We start from the raw sequence: 22,750 nt of genomic DNA, 5'->3' as shown, positions 1-22,750 counted from the left end.
GTGAAAGGCAGGCTTGCGAGCTGGGAACTCTTATTAAAATGTGGCAACATATGGGGCCTGATTCCCAGCTAGAAATGTACTCTCCCACCAAGTCCAACAGCACCTCCTGACCTATCAACAAATCAATCCAAAATCCAACAGCCCAAACCAACAAAGAACAAATGTTTGGTAGACAAAAATGCTGGCGAAACTCAGTGGGTGAGGCAGCATCTATGGAGCGAAGGAAATAGGCAACGTTTCGTCCCGAAACGTTGCCTATTTCCTTCGCTCCATAGATGCTGCCTCACCCGCTGAGTTTCTCCAGCATTTTTGTCTACCTTCGATTTTCCAGCATCTGCAGTTCCTTCTTTTTTTTTTTTAAATCAAAATCTTTTTTTTTAGTTTTCAGGACATAACAAAGTGCAAAGTTGTCTATTTGTTACAGACAGAGTGTACGAAAAGAATAAATAAAAAACAACTTATGCTAACATATAACAAGACAACAACAATAAAAGAAAAATGAGATACCAAAAATAACCCCTCCCCAGTCACTGCCAGTGAGCATATGCAAATATCAGCCTGTCACAACAATAATCCACGATAAGTGAATGGGTAGACTGTTAAGCTGTTAAGCTGTGCCTGATGATCAAGCATTTATAAAGTCTGGAATGCATTTAAAAAAGGTCCCCACTCTTTCTGAAATCTTCCATTTGAATGTTGAAGTGAGTACCTGTATTTCTCGAGCTTTAGGCAGGATATAATATCTGTCAGCCATTGAGTATGAGTGGGCGGGGTAGGTTCCATCCACCTGAGCAGGATTGTTCGCCGAGCCAGAAGAGTTCCTTCTTAAACAAAGAACAAATGTTTACCTGGTAACCAGCAGTCTAATATAGGTTAAACCATCACCATAAGATCACACTGGGGCAGCATTAGGCCATTTAGCCCATCGAGTTCGCTCCGCCATTCGATCACGGCTGATCTACCTTTCCCTCTCAACCCCATTCTCCTGCCTTCTCCCCATAACCTTTGATGCCCCCCGACTATTAGGGCAATCTGGCAGAGTGAACAATACTCCTCTTGGGGGCTGGGGCCAAGGAGTGGGAGCAGAGGCAGCGGTGAAGAAGGGCTGAGGTGCAAGGTCACGGTGGACCTATATTATAGTCATCGAGCGATACAGCGTGGAAACAGGCCCTACTTGTCCACGCCGACCAACATGCCCCATCTACACTAGTGCCACCTGTCTGCTTTTGACCCGAATCCCTCTAAACCTGTCCTATCCATGTACCTGTCCAATTGTTACTCAAACATTGCAGTAGCACTTGCCTCAACTACCTCCTCTGGCAGCTGGTATTATACATTCACCAGCCCATGTAAAAAAAACTACCCCTCAGGTTCTTACCAAATCATTCCTCCCTCACCCCAAACCAACGTCCCCTGATTCTCCCCCCCCCCCCCCCCCCAAACTCTGGGCAAAAGACTCTGTACATTTACCTAATCTATATCTTCGATATAAACCGGCATCTGCAGTTCCTTCCTACAGACTTTGATTTTCTGTTTTTCAGTGGTCCTACGCATTTTACTTAATTCATCTTCAGGGCAAACAGGGCTTCCAGCTGTTCTGTAAAACAGAGGATATGAAGAGGAAATGGATGGAACAGTTTGAAATGGCACTGTAAGTTTCTGACCTGCCTCTTGGCTGAAGCAGTAAACTGCATGAGATTATGAAATATAGTGGGCTGCTTTTCAAAACTCACTGCACTCATTATTTTGAACTGCTAGGTAACTTATGAAACCATTCTGGAGTGCATTTTGTATATGCTTCTTAATGTTGTTAGAAATGAAAACCACCACTCCTCTCCCAATGTGCTGGATGTATTTCATGAGAGCGTTAGATTTAGCTCTTCGGGCTAAAGGAATCACGGGATGTGGGGAAAATAGGTGCAGGAGTAGGACATTCGGCCCTTCGAGCCAGCACCACCATTCAATATGATCATGGCTGATCATCCAAAATCAGTACCCCGTTCCTGCTTTTTCCCCATATCCCTTGATTCCATTAGCCCAAAGAGCTAAATCTAACTCTCACTTGAAAACATCCAGTGAATTGTCCTCCACTGCCTCCTGTGGCAGAGAATTCCACAGATTCACAACTCTCTGGGTGAAAACGTTTTTCCTCGTCTTAGTCTTAATTGGCCTACCCCTTAAGGCCCTGTCCCACTGTACGAGCTAATTCAAGAGCTCTCTCGAGTTTAAAAAAAAATCAAACTCGTGGTAAGCACGTAGAATGTTCGTAGCAGGTACGTCGGAGCTCGGGACGTCTCTTAGCGGCTCGTAACGCTAACGGCAGGTACTCGGGAAAAGCGGTAAGCTCGTGAAGACTCGTGAAGATTTTTCAACACGTTGAAAAATGTCCACGAGAGCCCCGAGTACCGACGAGTGGCTATTACCGTAATTCTCCGAGTTCGAATCAGGGGAAACTCGGGAGAACTCTTGAATTAGCTCGTACAGTGGGACAGCCCCTTTATTCTTAAACTGTGGACTACTGGCTTTAAAATGAACAGAGTTCAGGAAATTTAAAGAGTCGAGGGGAGGAGACTAACATTTTAAGGTGTTCGAAATGGAAAGCATGTTGTTTAACAATAGGGCGCACTTAGCAACAGAAATGGATCGGGCTTGTTGTGGCTTTCTGCCTCAGAAGGCCCTGCTAATGTCCGAGTCTGGCAATTAGGCTCCAGATTGTATATTGCAGTAAAAATTATGAAACTAGCTTATTTTTTCTCTATTTGCCCAATTGTTTAATCTAGTGGGTCCTTCAGATTTTTACTTTTCTGATTATTTTCAGGATTTATGTTATAATTTCAATTTGGGGAATTGTTCCCTCTTCACTCAGCTGGTCGTGTTTATCACTAACTGATAACACTGCAAACTGGTGTGAATGGTAAACATGATTCAAGATACCCTTCACGTTAGTTCTATGTTATCCCACTTTTGCATCCAGTGGCCATAGCCTCAGAATAAAAGGACGTTCCTTTAGAAAGGAGATGAGGAGGAATTTCTTTAGCCAGAGGGAGGTGAATCGGTGGAATGCATTGCTACAGAAGGCAGTAGAGGCCAAGTCAATGAAAAATTTTAAGGTGGAGATTGATAGGTTATTGATTAGTGAGGGGGTCAAGGGTTATGGGGAGAATGGGGTTAGGAGGGAGAGATTGATCAGCCATGAATGAATGTTGGAAATTACATGATGGGCCGAATGGCCTAATTCTGCTCCTATCACTCTGGAACTCTCTGCCACAGAAAGTAGTTGAGGCCAGTTCATTGGCTATATTTAAGAGGGAGTTAGATGTGGCCCTTGTGGCTAAAGGGATCAGGGGGTATGGAGAGAAGGCAGGTACAGGATACTGCGTTGGATGATCAGCCATGATCATATCGAATGGCGGTGCAGGCTCGAAGGGCCGAATGGCCTACTCCTGCACCTATTTTCTATGTTTCTATGTTTCTATCACTTATGTTTATTTTCTCACTTGAATAATTTCCTTTCCAGATCAAATATCAAACCGGAGAAAGCAACAGCAAATTATCACAATTTCCAAATGATGACGTTCGACAAGTTCACAAACTGTAAATCCTGCAGAATGTTGCTGAGGTAAACACTGTAAGGTGTGGGTGCAGCAGAATCTATGGAGCGAAGGAGATAGGCAACGTTTCGGGGCGAAACCCAAAGGGTTTCGGCCCGAAACGTTGCCTATCTCCTTCGCTCCATAGATGCTGCTGCACCCGCTGAGTTTCTTCAGCATTTTTGTCTACTTTCAATTGTTCCAGCATCTGCAGTTCCTTCTTAAACACTGTAAGGTGAGGCCCAGGTTGGGAGGAGGGGCTGGGATACAAATTGGCTCAGAGGGATGGCCCCAGGGAACACCGCACTTTGTATCATTAACGAAGGATTTCCATTTACACCTCGGCAAGGCCAGCGGCATAATCAAGGACGAGTCGCACCCCGGCACGCTCCCTCCTCTCGCCTCTCCCATCAGGGCAAAAGGTATAGAAGTGTCAAAACGCACACCTCCAGATTCAGGGACAGTTTATTCCCAGCTGTCAAGGGCCAGTCCCACTTTTGCGACCTAATACACGACCTTTTTTCACTCGTGGACATTTTTCATCAGGCTTTTTCTCGGACCCCCCTTCTTTTACACAAATTCTTCCTTCAAACTCCTAAAGGAAGCCTTCGTTCTAACCCAAGGCTGTCACCATTCTGAAGCCAATCATTTCAAGTTGTCACTCATCCAAGTGCTGGATAAACAAAACGCAACTTCGTTCCTTTATCGGGCTATTGTGTCAAGTCAAGTCAAGTTTATTCATCACATACACATACGAGATGTGCAGTCTCGGTTTAAAATAAATATCTTCTGTTTAAAATAAAGGCAGATTGAGTGTGGTGCGGACCAGTTGGATCGGGCGGGTGCAAGTCAAGTTCTCTTTTCAATACAGCTGATACATCCTCAGGCTATTTCTAGTTGTATTTGAACCATTTGCTAATCTTGTTGCATTATTTTTTTCTCCCTTCCTTGCAGGGGGATTTTTTACCAAGGGTACACTTGTTCCAAATGTGGGACTGGAGCTCACAAAGAATGCCTGGAGACAGCAGCACAATGCAAGTTAAGTACGTAATCCATTGACAGACACTTGTTCTCAGGTCCCTGCTGTCATCAGCCATTGCTGGGGAAACACTTTTTCTGGGATGTACATCGCATCCCATTCCCATATTTATCCATCGATCAGCATCACTAATCAGATTCTCTGGTCATTTTGACATTACCATTTATCGGAGTTTGCTTTGATCAAAAGTGCCTGTCATGCTTTTGTCAGAGGGTGGTGAATCTGTGGAATTCATTGCCCCAGACGGCTGTGGAGGCCAAGTCAATGGATATATTTAAGGCAGATATAGATAGATTCTTAAATAATATGGGTGTCAGGGGTTATGGGGAGAAGGCAGGAAAATGGGGTTTGGAGGGAGAGATAGATCAGCCATGATTGAATGGCGTACACTTGAATGGCCTAATTCTGCTCCGATCAATTATGCTCCTTACCACAAATGGCCTGCGGGACTTACCATTGCCCGCCGTGGGCTTTAACATCAGGAGAAGAATAAAGAATAGGGGAGAGACAAGACTTTGCTTTCCATCACCATTGAGGAAAGACATTCTTGCCATAGAGGGAGTACAGAGAAGGTTCACCAGACTGATTCCTGGGATGGCAGGACTTTCATATGAAGAAAGACTGGATAGACTCGGCTTGTACTCGCTGGAATTCAGAAGATTGAGGGGGGATCTTATAGAAACTTACAAAATTCTTAAGGGGTTGGACAGGCTAGATGCAGGAAGATTATTCCCGATGTTGGGGAAGTCCAGAACTAGGGGTCACAGTTTAAGGATAAGAGGGAAGTCTTTTAGGACCGAGATGAGAAAATCATTTTTTACACAGAGAGTGGTGAATCTGTGTAATTCTCTGCCACAGAAGGTAGTTGAGGCCAGTTCATTGGCTATATTTAAGAGGGAGTTAGATGTGGCCCTTGTGGCTAAAGGGATCAGGGGGTATGGAGAAAAGGCAGGGATGGGATACTGAGTTGGATGATCAGCCATGATCATATCGAATGGCGGTGCAGGCTCGAAGGGCCGAATGGCCTACTCCTGCACCTATTTTCTATGTTTCTATGTTTCTATCACAGTGAGGAGGTGTGTTAATTGTGTTAATTGTGTGTCGGTTTTTTCTTGTTCGTATGACTGCAGAAACCAAATTTTGTTTGAACTTAGGTTCAAATGACAATAAACGACATTCTGATTCTGATTCTGGTTAAGAGCTTTTTTTTATCACAATGACCGTAAATTATGATTATTTTTTGCATATAGCGTATAAGGTGTAACAGGGCCAGGTGCTGTCTTGCATGGAGGAGAATTTCAAAGCATTGTCCGACATAATCAGGCTCTCTTTCACACCTGTCTCCCCAACATACCTTCACCTGGGTTGGAGGGGAGTAGTGGGGGAGGCCAGCTGGTGGGAGTGCGTGGAGGGTGGACATGGGTTGTGGGGGTGGGTGAAGGCATGGGGTCATGAAAGCAAGTACCAGACAAGGAACCATCTACCTCTGTGATGGATTTGCATCGCAAAATTTTATATCTTTCTTTCTATCTCTTACAGACACACCGGTCGATGATCTGGTAAGTTATAAAGAAATGGGAAGATGTCGATTGTATTTTTTGCCAGATCTCTCCCCACCAACTTGCGTACATTTCCCAGAGTAAAGCTCATGCCACCTTGCCATTGGGCATCAGTAGACGTTAGTCTTTGGAGAGACAGCGTGAAGACAGGCCCTTCGGCCCACTGAATCCGCGCGGACCAACGATCCCCGTACACTAGCACCATCCTACACACTAGAGTCATAGAGCGATACAGTGTGGAAACAGGCCCTTTGCTCCAACTCGCCCACACCGGCCAACAATGACCCAGTCCCACTTGCCTGCGTTTGGTCCATAAACCTCCAAACCTGTCCTATCCATGTACCTGTCCAACTGTTTCCTAAACGATGGGACAGTCCCAGCCTCAACTACCTCCTCTGGCAGCTCGTTCCATACACCCACCACCATACACCACCCTCTGTGTGAAAAAGTTACCCCTCGGATTCCTATTAAATTAAGCGACAATAGGGCGGCACGGTGGCAGAGCGGTAGAGCGGATGCTGTCAGCGTGGAGTTTGCACGTTTTCCCTGTGACTGCCGGGTGCATCGGTTTCCTCCCACATTTCAAAGATGTGCAGGTTAGCAGGTGAATTGGTTTCTGTAAATTGCCCCCAATGTGTAGGATGTGAAAGTGGGATTATATGGAACGAGTGTGAACGGGTGATCGCTGGTCGGCGCGGACTCGGTGGGCCGAGAGGCCGGTTTCCACGCTGCATCTCTAAACTCAACTAAATTTATGCAACGCAGGATTAACAAATAATCCTTTTATTTTTCCTTACAGGATGCTGGGCAGCAGCAGACAACAGGTAAATGCACACAACATGTTGTTGAGGCAGTGTCAATGCAAATTATTCATATTAAAATCTTCCACACTTCACTGTTTGCCAAAGCAATTAGTCCACATGAGATGACAGGTGGACATTGTTGCAGTCAGTGCTCACACTGCAAGCTGAGTTATGCTGGTTTAATAACGCTGAGAGATAAATGTTAGCTAAGAAAAGTGAAGGAACTTTATAAACTTCTATCAGCTTCCACTTTCCGGACAAAACTATCCAAGCTTGTCCAACCTCTCCTTATAGTTAATCCCTTCTAATCTACGCAGCATTCAGGGGAACAACTGTTGCCCCTCATCCGTCCTGCACAGGGGGCAAGTGAAAGTCACCCAACCAGGGGTACAGGAACGGAACATCTTTGAGACAACAATCTAACCCCTTAACTACATTTAGTGCCCTCTGTGTTACATTTTTGTGTCTGGGAAGAGTGGACTAGCGCAGATTGTGGTTACTTATTGACCGCCTATTGCCCCCACTCATTTTCAGTTCTTCCGCTGGGTTTTGGGAACGTGGATGGAAATGGATCTCCTGTGAGTTTTTTTCTTTCAGGTCCTAGAATGTTGGCGGTCCGTTGCTACCAGGGCATCCCCCTTCCGCCCATCGGAAAACAAGTCCTCAGTTTCCAGAGCGGAGAGGTGATTGAGCTGGTCAAGGGCGACCCTGATTCAACATGGTGGGAGGTGAGGCTTGCTTGAGGGCACCTGCACCAAATAGGCTTGATGGAGCTCACCATGCTGGTTCATGCAGAACTATCTATGACTGAGGCGAGCAAGTAGGGTAACACGTGCGTGGCGGAACTGCAGATGTTGGTTTAAACCGAAGATAGACACAAAAATCTGGAGTAACTCAGCGAGTCAAGCAGTATCTCTGGCGAGAAGGAATAGGTGACGTTTCGGGTTGAGATCCTTCTTTTAGTTTGTTAGTTTAGTTTAGTTTAGTTTAGAGATACAGCGCGGAAACAGGCCCTTTCGGCCCACCGGGTCCGCGCCGACCAGCGATCCCCGCACATTAACACTATCCCATACCCCCTAGGGACAAAATTTACATTTACCAAACCAATTAACCTACATAACTGTTTGTCTTTGGAGTGTGGGAGGAAACCGGTGATCTCGAAGAAAGCCCACGCAGGTCACGGGGAGAACATAGAAACATAGAAAATAGGTGCAGGAGGAGGCCATTCGCCCCTTCGAGCCAGCACCGCCATTCATTGTGATCATGGCTGATCGTACGTACAAACTCCGTACAGATAGGACCCATAGTCTCATATTTCACTCGGGCAGCTTCCAACCCAGCGGTATGAATATTAATTTCTCTAACTTCAAGTAACTCTTGCTTTCCCTCTCTCTCTCCGTCTCCCCCTCACTCTAGTTCTCCGACTAGTTTCGCTGTCCCCCTGACTAATTTTACTGGTTGTATAACTCGTTGTCAACTTCCCCTCAGCCAACAATGAACCATTCTACATTTCCTTGATCAACGTCCCCTTTGATCTGTCATTTTCACACCTTGCCCTTCCAGATCTCTGGTCTCTATCTTTGCCCTATTACTGGAGCTGGGAAGGATTGGAAGGTCAATGGAAGTCCAGCTGAGGGATGGGAGGGGAAATGGCCTTAGTTTGTGTAAAAGCCCTGTCCCACGGTACGGGTTCATTCCAAGTGCTCTCCCGAGTTTAAAAAAAATCGAACTCGTGGTAAGCATGGAGAATGAACGTAGCGGGTACGTCGGAGCTCGGGGACGTCTCTTACCAGCTCGTAACGCTAACGGCAGGTACTCGGGAAGACTCGCTAACAGCAGGTAAGCACGGGAAGGCTCGTGAAGATTTTTCAACATGATGAAAAGTGTCCACGAGAGCCCCGAGTACCGACGAGTGGCCATTACCGTAAATCTCCGAGTTCGAATCAAGGCAAACTCGGGAGAGCTCTTGGAATGAACTCGTGCCGTGGGACAGGGCTTTAAGGGTGCAGTGGAGGTCCTTTGTGAAGTATGTGCATGTGAATAGTACCTCCGCTGTTATGCACCTTACATTATGCGTGCACTGATGGAACTCATTGCCACAGACCGCTGTGGAGACCGAGTCAATGGATATTTTTAAGGCAGAGATTAATAAATTCTTGATCAGTACGGGTATCGGGGGTTATGGGGAGAAGGCAGGAGAATTAGGGTTGAGAGGGAAAGATAGATCAACCAGGATTGAGAGTCGGAGTAGACTTGATAGAAACATAGAAATTAGTTGCAGGGTAGGCCATTCGGCCCTTCGAGCCTGCACCGCCATTCAATATGATCATGGCTGATCATCCAACTCAGTATCGCGTACCTGCCTTCTCTCCATACCCCCTGATCCCTTTAGCCACGAGGGCCACATCTAACTCCCTCCTAAATATAGCCAATGAACTGGCCTAATTCTGCTCCTGTAACTTGTGAACTTACAACCTAGAATATAACTAAGGTAGACAAAATGCTGGAGAAACTCAGCGGGTGCAGCAGCATCTATGGAGCGAAGGAAATAGGCAACGTTTCGGGCCGAAACCCTTCTTCAGACTGATGGGGGGGTGGGGGGAGGCGGGGAGACTAAAAAAAAAGGCCTTGAATATAACAATCTGTGTCTATTGCAGGGACGAGTCATTCAAACCAAGCGGTCTGGTTGTTTTCCAAGCTCAGCTGTGAAACCTTGTCCAGTCGACTGCCGAGTAAGTATGAGAGCAGCACCTGATATGTGGAACGTGCCTGCCTGCCTGCTTGGCTGGATCAGTCACGCTACCAAGCCAGTGGAATCCGCCCTGGGAAATTGCCCCTCTCACCCATGTGGAACAGCTGCATGTGGTGGCACAAAATACACTTGTTGCATCAAGAGCCAACAATCAAAGGTGTTTCATTGTCATGTGGCTCAGGTAGAACTGTGACCTTCATACTTGCAGCAGTACTACAGAATATGTAAAGATTGTGCACTGTAAACAATACAATAAATAAGGAAGAAAAAAATATGTATAATATGTGTGTGTATATATGTGTATTTTGAATTGAATTGTATTGTATTGAATTGAATTTCTTTATTTCAGAGAGTGGTGAGTCTGTGGAATTCTCTGCCTCAGAGGGCGGTGGAGGCGGGTTCTCTGGATGCTTTCAAGAGAGAGCTAGATAGGGCTCTTAAAGATAGCGGAGTCAGGGGATATGGGGAGAGGGCAGGAACGGGGTACTGATTGGGGATGATCAGCCATGATCCCATTGAATGGCGGTGCTGGATCGAAGGGCCGAATGGCCTACTCCTGCACCGATTGTCTATTGTCTATTTGGCATTTAAAAACAAGTTTGAATTAAATGTTGTTATCGATATGTATCAATATATATGTGTGTATGTGTGTATCTATCTCTATATATATATATATATATGTACACACACACATATACGTACACACACACATACACAAACACATACACAAATAAACAAACAAGCAATTATTGTGCAAAATGACAAAACCAATGTCTACCTGCAGGTCGTAGTGTTTAATAACCTGATGGCTGTCGGGAAGAAGCTGTTCCTGAACCTGGACGTTACAGTTTTCAGGCTCCTGTACCTTCTTCCCGATGGCAGGGGTGAAATGAGCATGTGGCCAGGGTGGTGTGGGTCTCTGATTATACTAAACCGTAAGGTTAAATAGGGAATAGCCGTAGTCCTTAAGTTATAAAAGGATGCACATTATCTGAGTGGATTGTGACAAAGTGTAATTCAGTACAGAAAGCAGCAAGATTTAAGATGAGATTGGGAAACTCTAGCTGGTGGTCAGCATCACATTGGGACGACTGCTACTGCTTGACATTGCTGAGAGGATCGTTCTTGCTCTGTGGAACTCTCGTGTCTCAATGGAAAGATTGATCTCCTCTGTGGGATTATATATTGCATTGGATCATTGACCATTTAGTCAGCGGGTGGTGAATCTGTGGGATTCATTGCCACAGAAGGCTGTGGAGACCAAGTCAATGGATATTTTTTTTAGGCAGAGATAGATAGGTTCTTGATTAGTACGGGTGTCAGGGGTTATGGGGAGAAGGCAGGAGAATGTGGTTAGGAGGGAGAGATAGATCAGCCATGATCGAATGGCGAGACATGATGGGCCGAATGGCCTAATTCTGTTCCTATCATTATGACTTTATGACGACAATAGACAATAGGTGCAGGAGTAGGCCATTCGGTCCATCGAGCCAGCACCGCCATTCAATGTGATCATGGCTGATCATCCCTAATCAGTACCCCGTTCCTGCCTTCTCCCCATATCCCCTGACTCCGCTATTTTTAAGAGCCCTATCTAGCTCTCTCTTGAAAGCATCCAGAGAACCTGCCTCCACCACCCTCTCTGAGGCAGAGAATTCCACAGACTCACCACTCTCTGTGAGAAAAAGTGAAATGGGGTGATCCATGTGACTTCCACGAGCTGGAATTACGTTCTGATGTTTAGTTGGTGCTCACTTGGAGAAGGAACCATGACCCAATATTGCACCATGACACCAAAGTCAAGGATATCTTGTACTGACAATGTGATGAGTTTTGGTGATAGACTCCCGAACTCTGAGCTGCTGTGTAGCGTGAAAAGTTTGCTCATTCGATTAAATGTACGATCCTGTACTGAACCTGAATTCCACCAGCTTGACTGTGTGGTCATTAAATAATCTAATCTAATCTAATCTAATGTTAAAAAATGATTCTTATTCTTCCTTTCAGCCTGTTATTAAACCCGCTTCAAAAGAGCTTGACCACAGCACGTACCCTTGGTAAGTCACAGCTGAGGAGGGGTTGGACATGGCATGGGTTAGATCTAGAAGACTGGATGCAGAGTATAGTTCCTCACTCCACTGTCCACTGTCCAGTTGCAGAAGAGATATAGCATGGAGCTGGATACCATTTTAACCTCCCCAATGTCCCTTATTGTCCTCACCCGCTGAGTTACTCCAGCATTTTGTGTCCCAATGTCCCTGTCAGATTCATGCATAGTAACCGGTAGTGATGCCTAGGTAGATTTAACCTTGCAACCATGGTAAGGCACAGTGGTCTAGCAGTAGGGTTGCTGCCTTGCAGCGCCAGGGTCCCGGGTTCGATCCTGAGTACGGGTGCTGCCTGTATCAAGTTTGTACGTTCTCCCCGTGGCTTTTCTCCAGGATCTCCGGTTTCCCTCCACACTCGAAAGACATACAAGTTCGTTGGTTAATTGGCCTGGTATATTGGTAAATTGTCCCTAGTGTGTGTTGGATAGTGTTAGTGTGCGGGTATCGCTGGTCGGCGCGGACTCAGTGGGCCGGAGGGCCTGTCTCCGAGCTGTATCACTAAACTAAACTAAACTAAACCAGCTGCAGTCTCCAGATCTCCTTCTTTCCTTCCAGGTTTGCAGGGAACCTTGAGCGAGGACAAGCTGACAACCTCCTAAAGTCACACATCAGTGGGACATATCTTATTCGAGAGCGGACAGCAGAGGCGGAAAGATTTGCAATTAGTATCAGGTCGGTGACAAACATTTGTTTTCTTCTTGTTTTGCAAATGTATGAGAACCTGTGAAGGGCCTGTCCAACTTTCACGACCTCTGCCGAGTTTGCCCTTGACTTATACTCGCAGCGTGGTCATCACGAGGTCGTAGGAGGCCGTAGGTAGGTCGTGATGCTAGTCGTAGGTACTCGTGGCATCAAGTAGGTCGGGGCGTTTTTTCTAGCCTGATGAAAAATGTCCACGAGTAAAAACGGTTGTGAATTAGGTCGTGAAAGTGGGACAGGGCCCTTGACTCGTCCAGTTTTGGGTGGTGTCTGATCTTGGTTGGTGTCTGGTCTTGGGTGTTGTCTGGTCTTGGCTGGTGTCCTGTCTTGGATGGTGTCCAGTCTTGGCTGGTGTCTGGTCTTGGGTGGTGTCTGGCGTTGGCTTGTGTCTGATCTTGGGAGCCCAGCATCTTTCTAACCCCATGGTATACCCAATCTGTTGCAATTTTTTTCTTATGATGTTCTGTTGCTTTGATGGCTTTTAGTCAGACCCGACAATAACCGCTTCTTCCTCTAGGTTCAACGATGAGGTGAAACACATTAAAGTTGTAGAGAAGGACAATTGGATCCACATCACTGAGGCCAAAAAGTTTGAGAGTCTCCTGGTAGGTTCCCTATTTGCCTTCTTTCCTGTATTTCATAGATCATTCTGTGCTTCCCAGAGCAGAGCATGTTGCTGGACACTCCTAACATTGAGGCATCTTACCTCAGCCTCGTCACACGAGTTTCACGGGATCAAATATGGCTGAGCTTCATCTTATAGGTTTCCTGCTGTTGCCATTGCTTAAGGGTTTGGAATCTTCCTCTGCAATTCACATCTGTGCAGGGCAATGAATATCATACTTTATGTTTAAGAAGGAACTGCAGATGCTGGAAAATCGAAGGTGCACAAAAATGCTGGAGAAACTCAGCGGGTGCAGCAGCATCTATGGAGCGAAGGAAATAGGCAACGTTTCGGGCCGAATAGGAACCATTTCAGGAAATAGGCAACGTTTCGGGCCGAAACCCTTCCGGGTTTCGGCCCGAAATGTTGCCTATTTCCTTTGCTCCATAGATGCTGCTGCACCCGCTGAGTTTCTCCAGCATTTTTGTGTGCCTTCAATGTCATACTTTAGTTTAGTTTAGAGATACAGTGTGGAAACAGGCCCTTCGGCCCACAGAGTCGGCACTGTCCAGTGATCACCCAGTTCTGTCCGACACCCTAAGGACAATTTGCAGACACCAATTAACCTACAAACCACATCTTTAGAAAGTGCAAGGAAACGTGAGCACCCGGAGACAACCCAGGCGACCACAGGGGGAACATGCAAACTTGGTACATTCAGCACCCGTAGTCAGGATCAAACCCGGGTCTCTGGCGCTGTCAGATAGGAGCTCTACCACTGCGCCACAATGCCGCCCTGATGTCCAGAAACAGTGAGCTGGGGTTTCTATTATTGGGATAGGGTTCCAAGATTCACGTGCAGTTTTAGTAGTTCCCGGGTCGTTTAGAGGACCCATTGTATGAATCAGAGTAGGGTTCTCCAATTCCATTGGCATTGGAGGCATCTCAAATCAATAACGTGTTACATTTCACTTCTATAAGAGTGGTATATTTCACTTCTTGAGACTGATTTTTGGTAAGCCAATGTATTTCACGATATGAAGAAAACATGCAGTGTCACAGGTCGGCATGGTTCCATTGGAACTCGCCGCAGATACCGAACAACCTACTTCTGTGCCTATCGGCACGGTGGCGCAGAGGTAGATTTGCTGCCTTACAGCGCCAGAGACCCGGGTTCAATCCTGACTAAGGGTATTGCCTGTATGGAGTTTGTACGTTCTCCCCATGGACCTGTGTGGGTTTCTCCGGATGCTCTGGTTTCCTCCCACACTCCAAAGACATGCGGGTTTGTAGGTTAATTGGCTTCTGTAAATTGTCCCTAGTGTGTAGGATAGAACGTGTGTATGGGTGATAGAAACATAGAAAATAGGTGCAGGAGTAGGCCATTCGGCCCTTCGAGCCTGCACCGTCATTCAATATGATCATGGCTGACCATCCAACTCAGTATCCTGTACCTGCCTTCTCTCCATACCCCCTGATTCCTTTAGCCACAAGGGCCACATCTAACTCCCTCGTAAATATAGCCAATGAACTGGCCTCAACTACCTTCTGTGGCAGAGAATTCCAGAGATTCACCACTCTCTGTGTAAAAAATGTTTTTCTCATCTCGGTCCTAAAAGATTTCCCCCTTATCCTTAAACTGTGACCCCTTTTTCTGGACTTCCCCAACATCGGGAACAATCTTCCTGCATCTAGCCTGTCCAACCCCATAAGAATTTTGTAAGTTTCTATAAGATCCCCCCTCAATCTTCTAAATTCTAGCGAGTGATGATTGAGTGATGCTGACCCGGTGGGCCGAAGGGCCTTTTCCATGCTACATCTCTAAACTAAACTAAACTAATCTTTGTGGATTTTTCATTAGTTGGCTTCTGATCTGAGATATACGACATACTTGTGATTCTCATTGTTTATGTTGGGGTTGATGCCAAACTGAGGTATTTGATCCTGAGTACTGGAAGCCATGAAAGAGGAACTGGGGAAGTGTGTTCAAGCAACTGGGTGAGACGTGTGTAATGGATCAGCTGCCATAGAAACATAGACAATAGGTGCAGCAGTAGGCCATTTGGACCTTCGAGCCAGCACTGCCATTCAATATGATCATGGCTGATCATCCAAAATCAGTACCCCGTTCCTGCTTTCTGCCCACATCCCTTGATTCTGTTATATCTAACGCTCTCTTGAAAACATCCAGTGAATTGGCCTCCACTGCCTTCTGTGGCAGAGAATTCCACAGATTCACAACTCTCTGGGTGAGAAAGTGTTTCCTCATCTCAGTCCTAAATGGCCTACCCCTTATTCTTAAACTGTGACACCTGGTCCTGGACTCAATATAGACAATAGACAATAGGTGCAGGAGTAGGCCATTTGGCCTTTCGTGCCAGCACCGCCATTCAATGTGATCATGTCTGATAATCCCCAATCAGTACCCCGTTCCTGCCTTCTCCCCATATCCCCTGACTCCACTATTTTTTAAGAGCTCTCCCTTGCAAGTATCCAGAGAACCGGCCTCCACCGCCCTCTGAGGCACAGAATTCCATAGACTCACCACTCTCTGTGTGAAAAAGAGACTCCCCCCAACATCGGGAACATTTCCCCTGCATCTCGCCTGTCCAATCCCGTAAGAATCTTGTATGTTTCGGTAAGAACCCCTCTAATCCTTCTACGCGGGCTTGAACAATGAAGTAAGTGTGCACGTTGTCTCATTGTAGGAGCTGGTAGAATACTACCAGACACACTCGCTGAAAGAGAGCTTCAAACAGCTAGACACAGTATTACGGTTTCCATACAAACAACGAGACAGGACCGTTCAACGTTCAAACTCACGGACTCAAGGTAACTAGACTATAGCCGGTAAGCACAGTCATCCCTTTGAAGCACTTCCTCTTTGAATCATTTCCCTCTGGAAGGCGACTCCGGACAGTCAAAGCTGCCGCAGCCAGACATAAACACAGATTCTTTCCATGAGTAGTAGCTCCACTCAATAACCAAAAATCTGTAGCCTCCTTTTGCTCTGGTAGTTTGTTGAATTCACATGTTTAATCAATAATGTTTTATTATTAATGTTTAATGTTTTATGTGTCATTCCTAACTGTCACTGTATGTTGTTGTTACTTGCGGGCGGAGCACCAAGGCAAATTCCTTGTATGTGAATACTTGGCCAATAAACTTATTCATTCATTCATCCCCTGCTCAGTTCCCTCAAACCATGAGACGAGGAGTAAATAAATAACCACAAGAGTTCAAGTAAACAATGAGAGAGAATGATTAATGTGAGAGGATATATAAATATTAAGAGATAACTTTGTAATCTAAGAGGGAACAATTGTTACAAATTTAACGCAAGGAAAGGATATCAACGTGTAGGTGGGAACTGCAGATGCTGGTTTATACCGGAGGTAGACACAACATGCTGGAGTAACTCAGTGGGACAGGCAGCATCTCTAGAGAGAAGGAATGGGTGATGTTTCGGGGGGATGTCAAGTGCGAAGAAGGGTCTCAACCCAAAACGTCACCCATTCCTCCTCTCCAGAGATGCTGCCTGTCCCGCTGAGTTACTCCAGAATTTTGTGTCTATTTTATGGATATCAACATGTCAGGTAAGGGACATGGGACCCATGAGACAGTGGCTGATTCTGAATATTGATTTCGGCTGCCAATTAAGTAAAAACAATAGACAATAGACAATAGGTGCAGGAGTAGGCCATTCAGCCCTTCGAGCCAGCACCGTCATTCAATGTGATCATGGCTGATCATCAACAATCAGTACCCCGTTCCTGCCTTCTCACCATATCCCATGACTCTGCTATCTTTAAGAGCCCTATCTAGCTCTCTCTTGAAAGTATCCAGAGAACCGGTCTCCACCGTCCTCTGAGGCAGAGAATTCCAGACTCCCAACTCTCTGTGAGAAAAAGTGTTTCCTTGTCTCCGTTCTAAATGGCTTACTCCTTATTCTTAAACTGTGTGGCCCTTGGTTCTGGACTCCCCCAACATCGGGAACATGTTTCCTGCCTCTAGCGTGTCCAAGACCTAAATAATCTTATATGTTTCAATAAGTGTATAAAACCTATGTAGGGAGGAACTGCAGATGCTGCTTTATACCAAAGATAGACACGAAATGCAGGAGTAACTGAGTCACTCAGACATTTTGTGTCTACCTCAAGTGAAAATCTATATCAATAGTTTGTTGCTATCTTTTTACCCGTTGATGCCACTTTGTTAGCTAGAGTGTGCCCAAAAACCAACAAGAAACTCATTTTCTCTCAGAACCAACATGTCTGCATTCTGGCGTTTAAGGTGAGCTAGCTGTTTCTCTGACCCTTCATCGAGAGATCAGAGGAGCCTTTAGCACTCTTTATGGTAGGTCAGTGAGTGCGATGTGGCTCTGTAGCAGATGTTGCGCCCAGTTTAATCAACTCTAAGTGCTTTTTTTATGGAAGATTTTATTTCTGAATATGTTTGCTGCTTCCTTTTCGTTCACGATGCTTTTATAAATGATTCTTCTGTTTCGTGCTCATGTCCTGACTGTTCCTCTCTTTCTAACCTCCTGCAGCCACTTCCTCCTCCTCTTCCTACAACTTTGCTTTCCTTAGTCCTCAGGGCTTCAGTGTTGGGTCCCAGAATTCTGCTCCTTTCTGGTCAGGTACAGCTCCCTTTACTAACTTTTCCGTCTTGCTGTCAAAACCCATCAGACAAGTGCTTCTGCCTGTTTGTTACTTCCACTGGGCAAAACGAGAAACCAGGGACAGAAGAAACTGCAGGTGCTGGGATCTTGAGCAAAAAGCAAAGTGCTGGAGGAACTTTGGAGGGCTGCGGTAGAGCTTCTGCCTCACAGCACCAGAGACCCGGGTTCGATCCTGACTAGGGGGTACTTGTCTGCACGAAGTTTGTACATTCTCCCCGTGACCTGCGTGGGTTTTCTCCGAGATCTTCGGTTTCCTCCCACATTCCAAAGACGCGCAGGTTTGTAGGTTAATTGGCTTGGTGTAAGTGTAAATTGTCCCTAGTGTGTGTAGGATAGTGTTAGAGTGCGGGGATCGCTGGTCGGCACGGACTCGGTGGGCCGAAGGGCCTGTTTCTGTGCTGTTTCTCTAAACTAAACTAAACTCAGCGGGTCAGGCAGCATCTCTGGAGGGAATGGACGGACAACATTTTGGGTGAGATCCATCTGAAGAAGGGTTCCAACCCGAAACGCCACCTGTCCATTCACCCCCTGAGATTCTGCCTGACCCGCTGAGTTCCTCCAGCACTTTGCTTTCCCTTGAGCTAACAGCAGGAGGGAGGAAAATTCCCCCTGCACTAACCAAAGCTAACTGCAGGTTTGAGAGAAAACTAGTTCCATGCGTGTGAGTCAGTTAGACCCGGTTCTCCCGCCGTATTATAACTGCAATGTAAATGTTGATGTTGCTAGACCAATAAGTGGGACTTCCATTTTAAAGTACCCGAAAGTGTAGCTGTTCCTGTAATTACAATGAGAGTGAAGTCCAGTGAGCAACATGCTTCTGAAAATGAGTGTTAACAAACAATTGCGTTTTGCGTTTTGCTGTGGAACTGTTTCTTGGTGAACCTTGGCTGAACCCAATGGTGCTCGTTGCCAGGAACAATAAAGTCTTGCTTTAATGAGCAAAAAGATCCCAACATGTGCCTGTGACACGGGCCGCGTTCCTGTTGTGTGTCCGTTACTTTGTTCATCTTTTGCTGAAGTTTAGTTTTGTGTGTCTGGGCAGTGTTCAATCCTCGACCCATTGGCATGGCGATCGCACGATACAAGTTTGCAGCCCGTGACATGAGAGAGCTCTCGCTGAGAGAAGGAGACGCGGTGAAGATCTACAGCAAGAGCGGGGGCGACCAGGGATGGTGGAAAGGTGAAGCAAATGGCAAGGTGAGTGCCGGAGAAACAGAGATCAGAGTATGTCCATTAGTTCGTAACAAGGAGAATTAGACCATTCGGCCCATCGTGTCCACTCTGCCATTCAATCATGGTTGATCTACCTCTCCAAACCCCATTCTCCTGCCTTCTCCACGTAACCTCTGACACCCTTACTAATCACGATTCTATCAATCTCTGCCTGAAAAATGAGATTATAATATTATGTGGTCCAATGAAGTGAGTTGAACTAGAAGTGCTGCCTTACAGCACCAGAGACCCGGGTTTGTTCCTGACTACTGGTGCTGTCTGTACATCAGTAAATTCTGATCTCGCCTTTGCACAATGGTCTAGAGAAATTGACTGCAGAGTAATGAAGGAGCAATCCCTAATTTAAAAATAATCTAGGAATAAAATAAAGTCATGCACAGCACTTTGCCGTTGATATGTACAGGCAACAGGAAGTAATGAAGGGTGGCACAGTGGTGCAGCGGTAGAGTTGCTGCCTTACAGTGCCAAAGACCCGGGTTCGATCCTGACTGCGGATGTTGTCTGTATGGAGTTTGTACGTTCTCCCCATGACCACGTGGGTTTTCTCCGGGTGCTCCGGTTTCCTCCCACACTCCAAAGAGGCACAGGTTTGTAGGTTAATTGGCTTCAGTAAAAATTGTAGATTGTCTCTCTTGAGTAGGACAGTGTTATTGTACGGGGTGATGGTTTGTGGGCCGAAGGGCCTTTTTCCGCGCTGTATGTCTGAAGTCTCATTGCCTCCTGAAATCTGCATTCACTGGTTATTTTTAGTGATTGTAATTGCTTCTTCTTTCAATGACAGATTGGTTGGTTCCCCTCAACGTATGTGGATGAGGAAGCACTGCCATGACAGGTGGTACAACGTCACCTATTCTGGAAGAACTCAGCACGCACAGCCGATGTCCAAAATCCAGAGAGGGCTGACAGCAAACAGCTTTTTAATCTACCTTACTGCCCTTCCTGTTGAGACTTTTGAATAACCTGCCGACTAATTTGCCACAAGCATCCCGATGTTGTACATAACTCCCTTTTTTCAGAAAAGAAAAACCCTCAAAGAGTTTAGAAATAATTTTCAGTCGTGTGTGTGTGTGTGTGTGTGGAATAGTGTGCGTATGATTGTGTGCATCCTGGGGGGACAAAGGGGTGCACGTGAAGTGTGAATTTTTATGGAGTATGGGAAATTATTGACGCGTGCCTGTTTGTGTGAGAATCCTTTCTAAAATTGTAATTATTTTACCAATGCCACAACGTATGTGAATATTTTACGGAATGTTGTTAGGCTGATGCCAATGTATATATATATGGGTTCATTGTGGGTCGAATGGCGTTCGAGCTAAAATTATTACTGAACTTGTTAAGGGATGAATTGACAATGTAAATTGGTACAATGTTTTTTTGCACTGCTAACATGGATAATGCAACTGGTTTGGAGAGAAACTGGGATAATCTGACTCCTGGTGTGCTGCTTAGAGAGAAGAACCAGGACGTGTACTGTATTTCAGTGCAAGTCACGTTTTGGAACAAAGAAACTTATAGGGCTGTGACTGCAACTTGGACTGTAAATGTTTCACATAAAGCAACAAATAAAAGCAACTGTTTCTTTCAACTTTCTGAACGTGGTGCTCAGGAAACTCCAGTCTTTCTTGCGTAGGAAGGTACCGCAGATGCTGGTTTACACCGAAGATCGACGCAAAATGCCGGAGTAACTCAGCGGGCCAGGCAGCATCTCTGGAGAGAAGGAACGGGTGACGTTTTGGGTCGAGACCTTACTGAGAGTCAGGGGGAGAGGGTGTCTATTGTGTATACTTGTAATGTGTGTCACACACAGGCCAGCATTCCAAAGCCACCAGACTCGAGATGCCAAGAGTGGGGAAAGTCACAAATTGAGTTTCTGTATTCACCCGAGGATAGTGACTTCTTCAAGACAATTGGGCTTATTGAGTCCGTTCTTCATGTGCGAGGAAGGGAAATAATCGGCACGTTACTCAGCCACAAGGGGTGCCGAAGAGGAAGTGGACGTCAACCTTTGCTCATTACGTACATTTTTCCAGCAGGACGTGTACTGTATTTCTTGGTCGAACATGCCTTGCACTCCATACATCTAAACGTTGCATTGAGTTGTAATGCAATCTTCACTGACTAATCTGCTCCTTTAACCCGGCGTGCTGAGTTAAGTTTAACACCCAGCATGTCAGAACATAGGCAATGTATACGACTCTAAAGTACACGCCACAGACGTACAGGTTTGTAGGTTAATTGGCTTGGTAAAATTGTAAATTGTCCCATGTGTGTGTAGGATAGTGTTGGTGGACGGGATCGCTGATCGGCGTGGACTTAGTGGGCCAAAGGGCCTGTGTCTGTACTGTGTCTCTAAACTAAACTAAACGTCCAGGCGTGGTTAGTACCATGCATGGCGGGGCCTGAACCTACTGGGCCATTGTTCTGTGTTGTCTGATAGGTACTGCTGGAAATATTCAACAGTTACTCAAGCAGCACGGTGGCGCAGCGGTAGAGCTGCTGCCTTACAGTGCCAGAGACCCGGGTTCGATCCTGACTACGGGCACTTGTCTGTGTGGAGTTTGTACGTTCTCCCCGTCACCTGTGTGGGTTTTCTCCGGGATCTCCAGTTTCCTCCCACACTCCAAAGACGTACAGTGGCTTGCAAAAGTTTTCATACCCCTTGAACTTTTCCATATTTTGTCACGTTACAACCACAAACGTAAATGTATTTTATTGGGATTTTATGTGATAGACCAACACAAAGTGGTGCATAATTGTGAAGTGGAAGGAAAATGATACATGGTTATCAAATTTTTTTACAAATAAAAAACTGAAAGTGTGGCGTGCAAAAGTATTCAGCCCCCCTGAGTCAATACTTTGTAGAACCACCTTTTGCTGCAATTACAGCTGCAAGTCTTTTGGGGTATGTCTCTACCAGCTTTGCACATCTAGAGACTGAAATTTTTGCCCATTCTTCTTTGCAAAATAGCTCAAGCTCAGTCAGATTGGATGGAGAGCGTCTGTGAACAGCAATTTTCAAGTCTTGCCAGAGATTCTCAATTGGATTTAGGTCTGGACTTTGACTGGGCCATTCTAACACATGAATATGCTTTGATCTAAACCATTCCATTGTAGCTCTGGCTGTATGTTTAGGGTCGTTGTCCTGCTGGAAGGTGAACCTCCGCCCCAGTCTCAAGTCTTTTGCAGACTCTAACAGGTTTTCTTCCAAGATAGCCCTGTATTTGGCTCCATCCATCTTCCCATCAACTCTGACCAGCTTCCCTGTCCCTGCTGAAGAAAAGCATCCCCACAGCATGATGCTGCCACCACCATGTTTCACAGTGGGGATGGTGTGTTCAGGGTGATGTGCAGTGTTAGTTTTCCGCCACACATAGCGTTTTGCATTTAGGCCAAAAACTTCAATTTTGGTCTCATCTGACCAGAGCACCTTCCTCCACATGTTTGCTGTGTCCCCCACATGGCTTGTGGCAAACTGCAAACGGGACTTCTTATGGCTTTTTTTCAACAATGGCTTTCTTCTTGCCACTCTTCCATAAAGGCCCGATTTGTGGAGTGCACGACTAATAGTTGTCCTGTGGACAGATTCTCCCACCTGAGCTGTGGATCTCTGCAGCTCCTCCAGAGTTACCATGGGCCTCTTGGCTGCTTCTCTGATCAATGCTCTCCTTGCCCAGCCTGTCAG

At 46.0% G+C, this 22,750-nt stretch overlaps 1 protein-coding gene across 7 annotated transcripts in view; it reads left to right on the top strand.

The window, feature by feature from the left end:
• The window catches only part of vav2 (vav guanine nucleotide exchange factor 2), a 138,746-nt gene extending 118,089 nt beyond the window's left edge, over positions 1-20,657 (top strand). For 5 of the 7 annotated variants that reach the window (XM_033049043.1, XM_033049047.1, XM_033049048.1 and 2 more), the window contains 14 exons: positions 1,542-1,651; positions 3,518-3,619; positions 4,545-4,633; positions 6,169-6,188; positions 6,988-7,012; positions 7,589-7,719; positions 9,649-9,723; positions 11,751-11,800; positions 12,407-12,523; positions 13,068-13,155; positions 15,863-15,986; positions 17,704-17,793; positions 18,878-19,032; positions 19,850-20,657. In XM_033049043.1, the coding sequence (XP_032904934.1) occupies positions 1,542-1,651; positions 3,518-3,619; positions 4,545-4,633; positions 6,169-6,188; positions 6,988-7,012; positions 7,589-7,719; positions 9,649-9,723; positions 11,751-11,800; positions 12,407-12,523; positions 13,068-13,155; positions 15,863-15,986; positions 17,704-17,793; positions 18,878-19,032; positions 19,850-19,897 (1,224 nt within the window). In that variant the 3' untranslated portion in view covers positions 19,898-20,657. The remainder of the gene's footprint in view (positions 1-1,541; positions 1,652-3,517; positions 3,620-4,544; positions 4,634-6,168; positions 6,189-6,987; positions 7,013-7,588; positions 7,720-9,648; positions 9,724-11,750; positions 11,801-12,406; positions 12,524-13,067; positions 13,156-15,862; positions 15,987-17,703; positions 17,794-18,877; positions 19,033-19,849) is intronic. The other 2 variants (XM_033049050.1, XM_033049049.1) reach the window with 1 other exon arrangement.
• Positions 20,658-22,750: the final 2,093 nt, after the last annotated feature.

The sequence above is a fragment of the Amblyraja radiata genome, chromosome 32 (genome assembly GCF_010909765.2).
Source record: "Amblyraja radiata isolate CabotCenter1 chromosome 32, sAmbRad1.1.pri, whole genome shotgun sequence".
Taxonomy (NCBI): Eukaryota; Metazoa; Chordata; class Chondrichthyes; order Rajiformes; family Rajidae; genus Amblyraja; species Amblyraja radiata.
This window is presented reverse-complemented; position numbering and strand designations above follow the sequence as displayed.